Source organism: Bactrocera tryoni, chromosome 4, assembly GCF_016617805.1.
Source record: "Bactrocera tryoni isolate S06 chromosome 4, CSIRO_BtryS06_freeze2, whole genome shotgun sequence".
In the NCBI taxonomy this organism is placed as follows: Eukaryota; Metazoa; Arthropoda; class Insecta; order Diptera; family Tephritidae; genus Bactrocera; species Bactrocera tryoni.
This window is the reverse complement of record NC_052502.1, coordinates 20,634,122-20,646,488: the sequence shown is the minus strand read 5'-3', so window position 1 is coordinate 20,646,488 and position 12,367 is coordinate 20,634,122. Positions and strand designations below refer to the sequence as shown.

General features: G+C 36.4%; 1 protein-coding gene across 2 annotated transcripts; it reads right to left on the bottom strand.

The window, feature by feature from the left end:
• Positions 1-492: 492 nt before the first annotated feature.
• Positions 493-12,103, bottom strand: LOC120775228. 2 transcript variants are annotated; one of them, XM_040105300.1, is made up of 3 exons: positions 11,386-12,103; positions 3,295-3,489; positions 493-1,319 (listed from the first exon to the last, which is right to left on the bottom strand). In XM_040105300.1, exons 1-3 carry the CDS (start codon positions 12,100-12,102, stop codon positions 987-989), a joined length of 1,245 nt encoding a protein of 414 aa, XP_039961234.1. In that variant the 5' UTR covers position 12,103; the 3' UTR covers positions 493-986. The 2 variants fall into 2 exon arrangements, with proteins under 2 accessions (XP_039961234.1, XP_039961235.1); XM_040105301.1 differs by having other exon boundaries at positions 1,061-1,319; positions 3,291-3,489.
• Positions 12,104-12,367: the final 264 nt, after the last annotated feature.

The window sequence follows — 12,367 nt, the reverse complement described above, 5'->3', positions numbered from 1 at the left end:
GGATCTTCTTGGAACTTTTCAACGTCCTATAGAGCAAAGTTATGTCGCTTGGGAAGGTCGATCGGCCTTCGTTCTTGCACAAGCCGTATTTTGTACGCTTTCAATTTAAGAACTCGACGTAGATTGCGTATGGTGCCGAATCGACTCTTTACGGCCTTCGTGTCTTTTCAAGATGAAATGGCAAACAATACTGAACAAAACTAACAAAACAGCTTGACATGACTCACGCGTGATCTGTCAAAAAAAGGCTATTGAAAAAAGTAGCTCTAGTTGTTATCCCTCCCAATGCTCTAAAACATTCATCTTTTGAAAAATTAAAAGGAGAAAAACTAAAAAAACACAGTTTGTGTAAAAAATCGTAATTTTATTTAAAGATTTCCTTTTTTTTAATATATGTAAAGCACGTTAACATTATAGTCTTAAATAGAATTACTAATTATCATTACAACTAAAATAAAAGTAAAATGTATTTTTATATACTACATGCGTGTGTAGAAAAGTAGCATAAGAGTGTAGTGACTAGAAAATACACAAACGTGTGTGTGTGTAGTTGTAAGCGAAAGACAGCCATGAGAAAAGTCATAAAAAGGACGGATTACGATAAAATTCAAAGTAATTGAGCTGTTTACGCAGAAGAGAGCACGCGCGTGTTTAGAGATTTATATGTTTAGTTTCGTTTTTATTTATATACAAAGTTCTTGTGTTTATCAAAATAAAAAGCGATAATTATGAAGTAATTTATGAAAAGGATACATACATATATACTACACTATGACGGCACGACGAAACGTAAACACACTATTTCTGAAACATACCGAAAATGCTTTAAATACCCTCATTTCCGGTCGTATAAACGTTTCGCACGTTTCCTGTTTGTGTAAAGTTTCTTTCTTCTTTTCGATTTACAAGCGTCTTGTGTTGTCTGTATGTGTTCGCACTTGCGCTTATGTGTGCTGCAACTTTAGTACTGTTATGTTTTGCGTACACTACGGCGCTGAACCCGTGCGCATCGGCGGGTGCGGCAACACCAATGCATCCATGCGCTCCAGCCGCTTTTTCTTCGGCGACTCTACAACAATTTGTGATGGCGCCGCTGCAGTGACGGCGATTGTCAGCAGATTAGCCGAGGGCTGCAAGGCCGGCGGACGCGTACCGAATAGTTTCTCTCGGAAACTGGGACGATGACCTAAACGATTTAGCTTGGCAGCTTTCTCTCTTTCCTTGCGTTTTGCCTCCTCCGCCTTTTTCTTTCGCAGCAATCTCGCCTTTTCGGCCAATTCGATTTTGTTGCGTTCCATTACTTCTTCCACGTGTTTGTCCTAAAATGGCATGCGATAAATATTATTATTTTGTTATTGAAATAAAATTTAAAAATTATTATAAATTTAAATTACTTAGAGGCTATTCAATAATAAATATTGGCGCCGATTTTATGGGTTTCATTGAAAATTCATTCATTTTCGTTGAACAGAGCGTGAGAAAAATCTTTCAGTAAACAAAGCGAAAGTATTTGCTCGGTCATAAATTCCCTGAATTTCGTTACATTAGTTACATTAGAATTTTAGAAAAAATAAAATTTAAATTCATTGATTTTTTAAATCAAATTGGGAAAAATTAAAACTTAACATCCTTCGGACACAAGCATGTCTACATGTATACAGTTACTGTAGCCTAAACAGTATATTAAATTTGTCACGAAGTTTGTACTTTCTAGAAAGAAACGTTGGATACCTAATAAACTTCATACATATGTATGTATAGACATATAAGAGATCAGCGTGACGGCTGAGTCGATTTTGCCATAACCGTCCATCTGTCCGTTTTTGAAATATTGATCTCATTTTCTCCTCAAAAAACTGCTTAATGCTTATTCAGAAATGTTTTGAATACAAACAAAAGTTTAGTTTACCCCAAATTTCGTGAAAGAAACATTTTTTTGCAAAGAGATAAAAATAAAAACCAAAAACTTGGTTTTCCGAATTTTTCATCTATATTTTGAGGTTATGTGAAAAAGGTGTACATACAGATCTTTTAATTACTTAAAACTTTACTATGCAATTTTTTTCATAGGACTCCTAATTTTGCTGAAAATCTAAATAAATCCTTTTTACACCTTCCTCTTCCCACCCTTAAACTATTTTTCCTTAGATAGAAGATAGTTAGAAAATAATTGAGGTTTTGCACAACGACCTATGGACTATTGTGCCCTCTCCTATATCACATATGTATGGCCACAGAGGTTCAGCATTCTGAATAGTTTCAGGAGCTTGAAGGAAGTGATGTGATCCCTGTCTACGTAGATGAATCCTAAGGTTTTGAGCCTGCTTCTACGAATTGCTGGGCAGTCTAGAATCAGGTGTTCTGGAGTTTCCTGTTCCATGTCGCAAAACTATGAACATGTTGAACAAGTGTTTCTTGAGAGACGGAAATTGTCTCGGACGAGGTTGATCATATCTCGAAACCTATTTTTCTTTTAATTTTTGTTATTTTAACTTCCATTTCCAACGGGTTTCATACAGCGCTGCTTTCAAAAACTATCGATCCTGATCTAGTAGTAATTTTTCTGTTTTATATTTCATATTACATTCGTTATAAACATATTCAAGACATATTTATACCCTGAACAAGGTATATAAAGTTTACCACGAAGTTTGTAACACCCTATAAATTATATACATACATATATAAATGATCAGCACGTCTGTCTGTCCGTCTGGTCTGTATATATATGAACTAGTCCATCAGTTTTTAAGATATCGTTTTGAAATTTTGCAAGCGTCATTTTCTCTTCAAGAAGCTGCTCATTTGCCGGAACTGCCAATATCGGATCACTATAACATATAGCTGCGATACAAACTAAACGATCGGAATCAAGTTCTTGTATGGAAAACTTTCACATTTTACAATGTATCTTCACAAAAGTTGGCAAAGGTTATTTTCTACGATAATAATATAATCTCCGAAAAAATTGTTCAGATCGGATTACTATTGCATATAGCTTCCATACGAACTTAACACATAGTTACTAAAAGAAATGCACCTGTGAAGGGTATATTAGCATCGGTGCAGCCTAAGTTAACGTTTTTTCTTGTTTTAATAAAAAAAATACTTTATGTACTCAAAATTGTTGCTTTAGATATAAGCGATCTCTACATCTTTCTTAATCCTTTTGAAAATAAAAATAAAAAAAATGTGGATTTTTTACGCGGAACCCTACAATGACGACCTGCCTACAGACAAACATATGAATTTATCCTATCCTTACTCAATAAAATTATATTAGTACTTACTTACATACAATACTTGACGCTGCTTATCGCGTTTGGCGAGCAATACCACCCAACCGCCATAGGACACCATAATTATCACCGGCACCAGAATGCCCGCCAGGCCATTGGCTTTCTTTAGCCACATATTATAGAGTCCCACAAATATAACCAGAAAGGCAACGATGGCTGCTATGAGACGTCCGTTTGCTTTTCGCTCTTCCTGAAATTTAAAAGAAAGATTATTGAAGTATTCTGTAATATTCTTAAGTTCAAAAAAATTGTCTTTTTTCTCTTTATGTTAGAAACTGAAATATTTTTTAGAAGGAAAGTATTAGAAATACATAACTTTCTGAGTGACTTACAGATAAAATCGTAAATTTAGTGGTTTCAAGACGCCATATGGAAAATATATCTATGATTGGCGCCGAACCAACTTTACTCTTGTAGAAGTTGCCATTTTTGTTAAAAGTTTGGTTGCATTTTTTTGGTTTCTTGGCCTCTCTACTCACTAAATTTGAACCCTACATACTTGTCAAAAAACTTGTGTGATGAAAAAACAACAAAAGCATTCAGTTGAATTTAATCCAATAGAGTATACCTCGCTAAAGTGACATAACCGCTTCATATTCCATCTGTATTTTTGTTTATCGCAGTCTATGTGCCTAATACCAGTTGTCGCTTCGATTCGACACTCTTCATTATTTAATATTTTCAGATAAGTACATTATAGACGTGTTTATTATTATAAGTATATCCATTCTTCACAATGTACACTGAATTTGAGACCAGGAAGTGAAAGAAACCACAGGCGAAATGAAAACCCATTAAATTGCAATTAATTTTAGTTGTTGCCTTTGCCACATGCGGTCATTGATTTTTTCGTTGCTGTATGTGCATAAACAAATATAAAGTATAATTTTAAAATCGGCGAAAACCTACAAAAAGGTGACTAACCACCCACACCAATTGCACACGTATCTCAGCGAGTGGAACGAGTAGGAGTACAACATTTTTATAAGATCACGATACGCTATACAAATTATTTAGTTTGTTTAGTGTTTGAAAATGTGTGCTTGGTGATAGAAAGGTTATGGATAGGCCCTGGTTCTTCTTACTAATGCGCGTGGCTTCCGTGTACAAGGAATGATTCATTTAGGTATTACATGCATATCTATGCTCCATACACTCAGTGTTTCATTCGTTTTACATTCCTTGCAATAATTTATAACTTTTACTTTAATTGATAAATAAAAAAATTGAAATTTATAAACAAAATTTCAAAAATTACTTAGGCTGGATGACTAAGAAATTAATAATTGGTCTCGTGAAGCTTGTATGGTAGCACAGATGTTCCTTATATATCCTTATATATACATATGTATATATACCATAGATTTAGTGTTGCATGTGTATATATGTAGTTATTTAGAGTATACATATGTACAATACTTTAAGCGTTTTAAAGCACAAGTTGGAATATAGCTGCCATCTTTATTATATTTCAGTAGTTAATAGTCCACCAATATTCACAAGTAATATAAGTATAAAATGGCTAATATTTATGGAAGTGATATCATATAAAAATAGGTTATACTGATGTTGCCACTTAACAAAAAAAATACTAACTTCAAAAATATTCAATAAACTAGGACTGTTGATCGTTATTTATGTACTACGTTTTCTGATATTTTTCCCATAGAACTAGTCAAATAATGTTACTTATGGGGCTACGTGGGGCTATGAAAAATTGGTCTTTTTTAAATACTATGTTATGCCTCGAATTCTCCCAAAGTTTCAAAGCAATCGCGTGATTCGAGATTCCCCACTTTAAAAAAAAGTCACCGAAACTTCAAATTTAATGAGGAATATTTATTATCACTCGAAAGAACATACTTTGTCACTTCTTCTTTCAAGATTATCTCTTTCAAATGTTGGCCGCAGCTACGTCTCAGATGGTCCATTCGTTGAGTCCAATTTTCGATGACTCCTTCGAGCATTTCGACTGGTAACTGGCGATTGACATGAGTGATGTTTTGCTCCAAGGAATGAATCGAAGCAGGATTGTCCGCATAGACTTTATACTTTACATATCTCCATAGGCAAAAATCTAACGGTGTGATATCACACCATCATGGTGTCCAATCAACCGGTCCAAAGCGTGAAATTATCTGCTTACTGAAGTGTTCTCTCAATAAATCCATTGATTGATGCGATGTGGGAAGTGGCGCCGTCTTTTTGAAGCCGAAAGTCGCCGAGATCACGAGCTTCAAGCTAAGCTAAGGTGGCTATATTTTCTTTACTGAGTGCTGGTCGTGGTGTATTTGGTTGAATATTATCCAGTAATGAATGCTGGGCCTCAAGATGGGCGAAGGTGTTGTGATTTGTAAACGTTGTTCAGGCGTTAGTCTTTCCATGATGAAATGCTAAACAATACTGAACAAAAATAACATGAGAGCGTGATACGACTCACGCATGATCTGTCAAAAAAAGGCTGTGGAAAAAAGTACCTATATTTGGATTAACCTTTTATTCCCAAATTGTTCTAATATCAATGTCAACAATTCCGCTTTAGACCAGTGTAATTGATAAAAGTTTTCAATTTTTGGAGAGCATTCATCTTGTGGAAACTTGTGGACTGTTAAGGCTGTTTCTTGCTAATTTTGTTTTGCTAAAACCGAAAATGATGGTAAAGATATCCTAATAAGTTGGAATTTGTGTATTATAATGAAGGGATAGAGATCAAATCACCACCATTTACTAAAATGTCAAAAATAGCTGTACGTAATAGAGAATTTTGGAACTCAAATTCGTATTCAGAACACCTCAAATACACGAACGACCGCTTAGCACAACAGTCGGTAATTTTTTCTTGAGACTCGTTGAGTAGTGTTATTTAATTGAATAGGTAGTAAAAATTCAATGCCACGAGTATAATGAGTCTGCCCATATATAAAAGTCAATATGAAAATTTCCATCGAATTTTTCGAGCGGCCTGTGCGAATTTTGTATTTTATTGCGAAATTTTCCTACCAAATTATTCAATGTGATAGTTCAAGGAATCGCGAAGCCTATAATATGTACTATATGCATGTTCACGTATATATATGTACATATTTTCATGTATATATGTATGCATAAATAGACAGAAAGTAATTAAAAATCGATTTACTCATGAAAGCCGCAAGGAAACGTAAATAATATCGAGCACTTTTTTGATTGATGAAGAAGGTCATATTTAAATCGTCTCCAGCAACAATGTCAAAAACACATCAACAAAATTGCATCATTGTATGTATAAATTGAATTGAAATATGAAAATACACATACATATCTACACATATATGTTTGTACTACACATATATGAAATGATACTTAAATCGTTCCGCGGCGTTTTTACGCAGAATTTTGGAAATCGCACTAATTTAATTATCTGCACATGGGCAAAGTACATTCTATATAACGGTGAAATGCTGAAAGCCTCGAAAGCTGTTTCGCTTCAATGCAGTAAGGGTACATACATACATATGTATATAAAGATGTACGTCTGTCGATTTTCATGGTTCACCGCTTCGCTTTCATTATCATAAAACAATGATTTATTCGTTAAATCGAATTCCTAATAATATACCGTTGTTGATGCGCTCATTCGAGATTTATGTCTTAAGAAAACAAAATTTTATACGCATGGTCCAACTGCCGACAACAGATGTGTATGTGCATGCATGTTGTTGCTGGAAAAAACATCACCGCAAACAAATCAATTGTGTTTTCAATATCTGACAGCCGGCATAACTCAATCTCAGCAATTTTGACTGGTCCATCATTTTGAAATCCTCCAGACATGTGAGTGCTATTTATTTACTGTATGAAATGATTGATACAGTATCTGGGCAAAGTCTAGCAGGCATAGGTATGTAACGGGTGATCCATGTAGAGGTAATTTTTTCAATAGCCTTAACTTATGGTCAATATAATCGGCCTATTGAGCGTGCTATTTGCAACACCTTAACCTACGTTGAGACCTAGTATCCATTGTTGGATAATATTCGACCACGTTCAGTACGCCGTAAACGAATATAGCAGCCGTAGCTGAAAGTGTATACGAAGACTGTGAAGAGTCGATTCGGCGCCATTTGTAGCCACACGTCGAGATAGTAAAATGAAAGCGCACAAAGTACAGCTTGTGCAAGAAATGAAGCCGCTCGAACTTCCCAAAGGAAAAACGCTTCACTTAAGGGACTTTTGAAAGGTTCCAAGAAGATCCGACGTTTTCGAACCAAACTTTGTTCAGCGGTGAGGCCCATTTCTGGCTCAATGGGTATGTAAACAAAACACTTTTCACCACTTCCGACGAAGAGTAACCTGAAGAGATTCAAAAGTTGCCATTTCATCCAGAAAAGAGGGCGGTTTGGTGTGATTTGTGGGCCAGTGGACTCATCGGTCCATATTTCTTCAAAACTGATGCCGATGAGAACGCAATCGTCAATGGTGACCGTTATCGCGCCATGATAACCGACTATTTGATACCTGAAATTGAAGCTCGTGATCTCGGTCACATTTGTTTTCAATAAGACGACGCCACTTCTCACATATCGCATCAATCAATGGATTTATTTAGAGAACACTACGGTGAACAGATAATTTCACGTTTTGAGCCGGTGGATTGTCCACCATGATCGTGTGATATCACACCGTTACAATCTTTTCTGTGGCGATATGTAAAGTCAAAAATCAGTGCGAACAACTCCGCTTCGATTCACGACTTCAAGAAAAAAATCACGTATATCATTCGCCAGTTACTAGCCGAAATGATCGAAGTAGTAATTGAATATTGGACTATACGGATGTACCATCTAAGACGTAGCCGGGGAGAACATTAGAAATAGATAATTAAAAAAAAAAATGCCAACGAATATTTTTTCGAATGATAATAAACACCTCTCATTAAATTTGAAGTTTCTTTGTTTTTTCTTTAAAAAAAGTAGGGAACCTCGAAATGGATCACCCTTTACTATGCACTTCCATACATATCTAACATGTATATGTGTATATAAATAGGTTTTAGATATAATATGTAGTTGTTTTCATATATATATAGTATTCAGTATATCTAGTATGCCATGTACCGGATGAGCTAAGGTAGTGCTTGGAATATTAATTTTAGCGCAGTGTTTTAATAATTGGAAAAAATAATATTTTCAATTACATGTGTTTAAATAGATATATATGTATGTGTATACATATATGTGTAAAACTTTTATAATCATGCATCCGCACATTTTTATACCGGATGAGCGCTGATTTTCATAATTAGCACCTTTGATCTATAAATTGTGGAATCTGCGTGGCTGCTATCGAAAATAGCTGTGTATGTATATGTACAAGTAGGTGCTTTTTGAGTTTACAATGGCCAGTGCAGAAGGCGACAAGTAGCCTAAGTTTATCCATTGGATGGTTGATTACATATTTTAACCTTTTAAGGTTGTAACCATCCATTACCAACTTGGCCCGGCGCATGCCTAGGAATTGTTGTCAATACTTCTCCCAACCCACTGCTTCATGCTTGGGGAGCAGCTTCTTTAAAGTATGGGAACCAACCGCAATGAAAGGTTCGGGCAGGTCATCAACCAGTTCATTCCCGGCTATAGCTTTGTCACTTGGCACCTGGATAAGGCTACGATCTGTTAAACAATTCAGTCGTTCTATACACTCCTGCACCAATTGCGATTTGATCTCGTACGCAGAGATCGCTTTGAGTGTCACTTGACTATCGCTTAGTACTTATAACTACACTTTCATTGCGATAGTTGCTTTGGATATATCTACGAATAGTCTTGTAGCAAAGACCTCTGATTGGAATATGCTCGGAAACAACCCATAGGTGTGGAGAGTTTGGTGCGTAGTCCTGTGATCTCTGCTTCAATTCTTTCTGGTCTTTTCGAGCCGTTCACTTGATTGTTCTATTCCTGAGCAGTAGCTCGAAAGCGAAATCTCTGTCATTTGGAGCCAAGTCCTACCCAAGTCGGTGATGCTTTCGATGCCCAAGCCACCGCTCCATATGTGATAATCGGTCGCACGATCATGGCCCCAGCCTCAGGATTTACCAGCTAGCTGATTTTACACCGTAAGTACTTTTGTAGCTTTGACCATGGTCAGATCAACATGCTGTCTCCACCGCTGATTGCAATCCAGCGTGAGACCAAGATATTTGACCATATTAGTCATATCTATCTCTCTGCTATCAAGGGTTAGGTTCCTGAGGTCAGACCTGCGTTTCGTAAATGGAACAATGGTCCTTTTCGAAGGGTTGATGTTCAGTCCAAGCCCTCTGCACCATCTCTTGGTTAGGCCTAGTGCCCTTTGTACAAATTTCCCTCTAGCTAAGATAACAATGTCGTCCGCATATCCTTGACAGCAGATTTCATTAGTTAACAACAAGAGCACTTCGTCCACGACAAGACTCCATAACAGGAAGGGTAGCACTCCTCTCTGTGGGCAGCATCCTGTAGAGCCGAGACGAATTCGTGCATACACGCTTTACTGTTACTTGAGCAGTTGGGTCTACTATGTGTAAGGAATGGTTCCGGTATTACACCTGGCAACGGCAATGGACTAGGCAGTAATTCCCTAATTTCAACGAGCTATGAAAAATAATAATAGCGCTTCAAATAATGGTTTGTCTGAAGCCAGAAATGTATACATATTTCCAAAAAGTGAATCTCTTGTAGTTATTCTCAATTAATTTAGCTGATGTTCCAGCATATTTCAAACAGAGGTTTTTGCTAAAGGAGCTAGCCTCTAATGCATCAGCAGACAACTGCAAAGCTAACATCTATACATATACTATATATGTATATAGCCAAGCAGGTAAGGTAATAATATCGTTTCGCATTTTGTCCAGAAGTTTCTTGGGAAACATTGCAACAGTGTAGGTTGTCATAAGGACTTCACTTCCACTGGGTGCCAGGTCACAAAGGCATCGATGACAATGATATAGCGATAGTGGACGAGATTGCCAAGAATGGTGTTCGGCTGTCATCTGAAGACGATCTGAACAGGAGTACGCCAAGGGGAGCTAAATTCCGATGGAATCAACTACTAGGGTTCAAAACCACAAAAGTCATGTTCAAAACGATAGCACAGAAATACAAAAAGTTTATAATCTTCATATGTAGAAGAGACTGTAGAAACATGATTGGGATAGTACTTAGTGGTCACAGGGCAGAATGGAGTTGATTGAGATGACTGCACCAGGGAAACAATGTGGCATCCCGCATTGACAAGGCAAAACTTCAAGTATTTTGGGGTCTCCTTAATAAGGACACTGGAAGAGATGTCAGTAGTAAGGCCACTTATTCACATTTCCGTTAAACGCTGTCATTATAAAGGATGACTACCTTTGATGAACTACGAAATGGCACACCTAATGACACCGAAACTGATCTATGCGTTGTTTAGTAGCCTACCAAACTAACCTAACTTTAATTAAAACTTTAAACCTATAAGTGACGGTAAAATTTTGCGTAATTTCTATATATCTTGAGGAATATCTATGAAAACTTTGGAATTATAAGTATATATGCTTATGTTTGTTAAGCTCTGTCGAAGAAATGGAACGTCTTTGAGATCATCACTAATTCCGCATATGTGCCATGATCTTAGTTGTTATCATATTATTCTAGTCTTTTCTTTAACTATTTTTCTAGTAATCTTATATTCAGTTTGATAGGGAACAGCATGGAGAGTACCTTCCCAAGTTAAATGTTTATAAGTATTCGTACATATGTATATATTTATCTGACTTTTTCATAGACTAAATGACAAAGGGGTCTGGTGGTGAACGAGGGCAAGATGAAATATCTCCTACCATCAAACAAACAGTCGTCGCACTTGCGACGTGGCTCTCACGTCACTGTTGACAGAGGCCATATTTTAAAATGCTGGAAGAGCTGATCTATAAGTATCTTATTGTACCCTAAACTACTTCGAGCTAAAACAAATTTGGTCTAATCTGATATTAGGCACACGTTTCGATCTCAGAACGTCAAATCCCATTGACCAAAGCATAACACTTCGAAATCTTATTAATAATAATCTAAGTTTATTGAAAACTTACTCGATTTTTGTTTTCGAGTAACTCCTTCAAATTCTCTTCGATGATCTCCTCGTCGGTCATCGATTCCAGACTTTTCTTCGCATGCGTGCTGCTGCCGCTTGAAACATCTGTGATTGAGATCGCCTCACTCTTCAGTGTCGCCTTGGAGTCTGACTTGTGCAACGGTTTACCTAAACTGTTACTTTTTAGTGTACTGTTCGATGCGTGGCGTGGCAAAGTGCCCGAAAGTGATTTCAAATCATTTTTGGATTCACCGCTGCGTAACGTCGATTTCGAATCGGTTTTAATTAAAACTCGGTGATCGCTTCGCAGTGACGTCTTCGATTCAGCCTTCGAAAGCGTTGAATGTGTGTGTGCTGTTGGTTTTGTATCTGACTTTCTTCTTGGTTTTGTGTCGTTTTTAATTTGTATGATGAAATCATTATTTGTGTCGTTAACGGTTAGGATTTTTGAAATATGTTTGGGATCACTTTTGGCGAGATTTTCATTGTAATGTTTAACACCATTTTTTGGCAGAGTTTTGGGTAGAGTTCGGCTATGCGAGTGATGTGTTGGCACTATAACTGTGTGTATGTTATTCTTGAAACGCACATGTTCATTTTTGAAATTGTCACGTTTTTCGAAAAGTATATCGTGTTTTGCATTATTATTTTGTGGTTTTACGGAATTACTGTTATTTTTCTCATTTTTCACTTCGAGTTTTATATACTCAGACATTTTTTTTTTGTTTTGTAAAAATAAATAATTTTTTTTTTTGGATTTTCTTAAAAAAAATTAAATTGGAAACTGAAAAAAAATTTTGTGTTTAAAATTTTATAATAAGTCCACAATCCGTTTTCTATAAAATAAGTATTGCACGCGCCGCTTTCTGAATTGCTACTGAAATCTTACCAGATTTTCCAGCGAAAAGTGCCGATCTCGCGCTAATTTGCACACTTTCTCGGCAATCATCGGCAATTTTTTTCTATTTTCGCTCTCCTTT

Bases quoted from the DNA above. Each gene is read 5' to 3' on its own strand.
- LOC120775228 (XM_040105300.1), bottom strand. From the start codon at position 12,102: ATGTCTGAGTATATAAAACTCGAAGTGAAAAATGAGAAAAATAACAGT. The intron at 3,490-11,385 runs GTAAGTTTTCAA...TTTAAATTTCAG, and splicing joins TACTCGAAAACAAAAATCGA to GAAGAGCGAAAAGCAAACGG. The intron at 1,320-3,294 runs GTAAGTAAGTAC...ATGCCATTTTAG, and splicing joins AGCAGCGTCAAGTATTGTAT to GACAAACACGTGGAAGAAGT.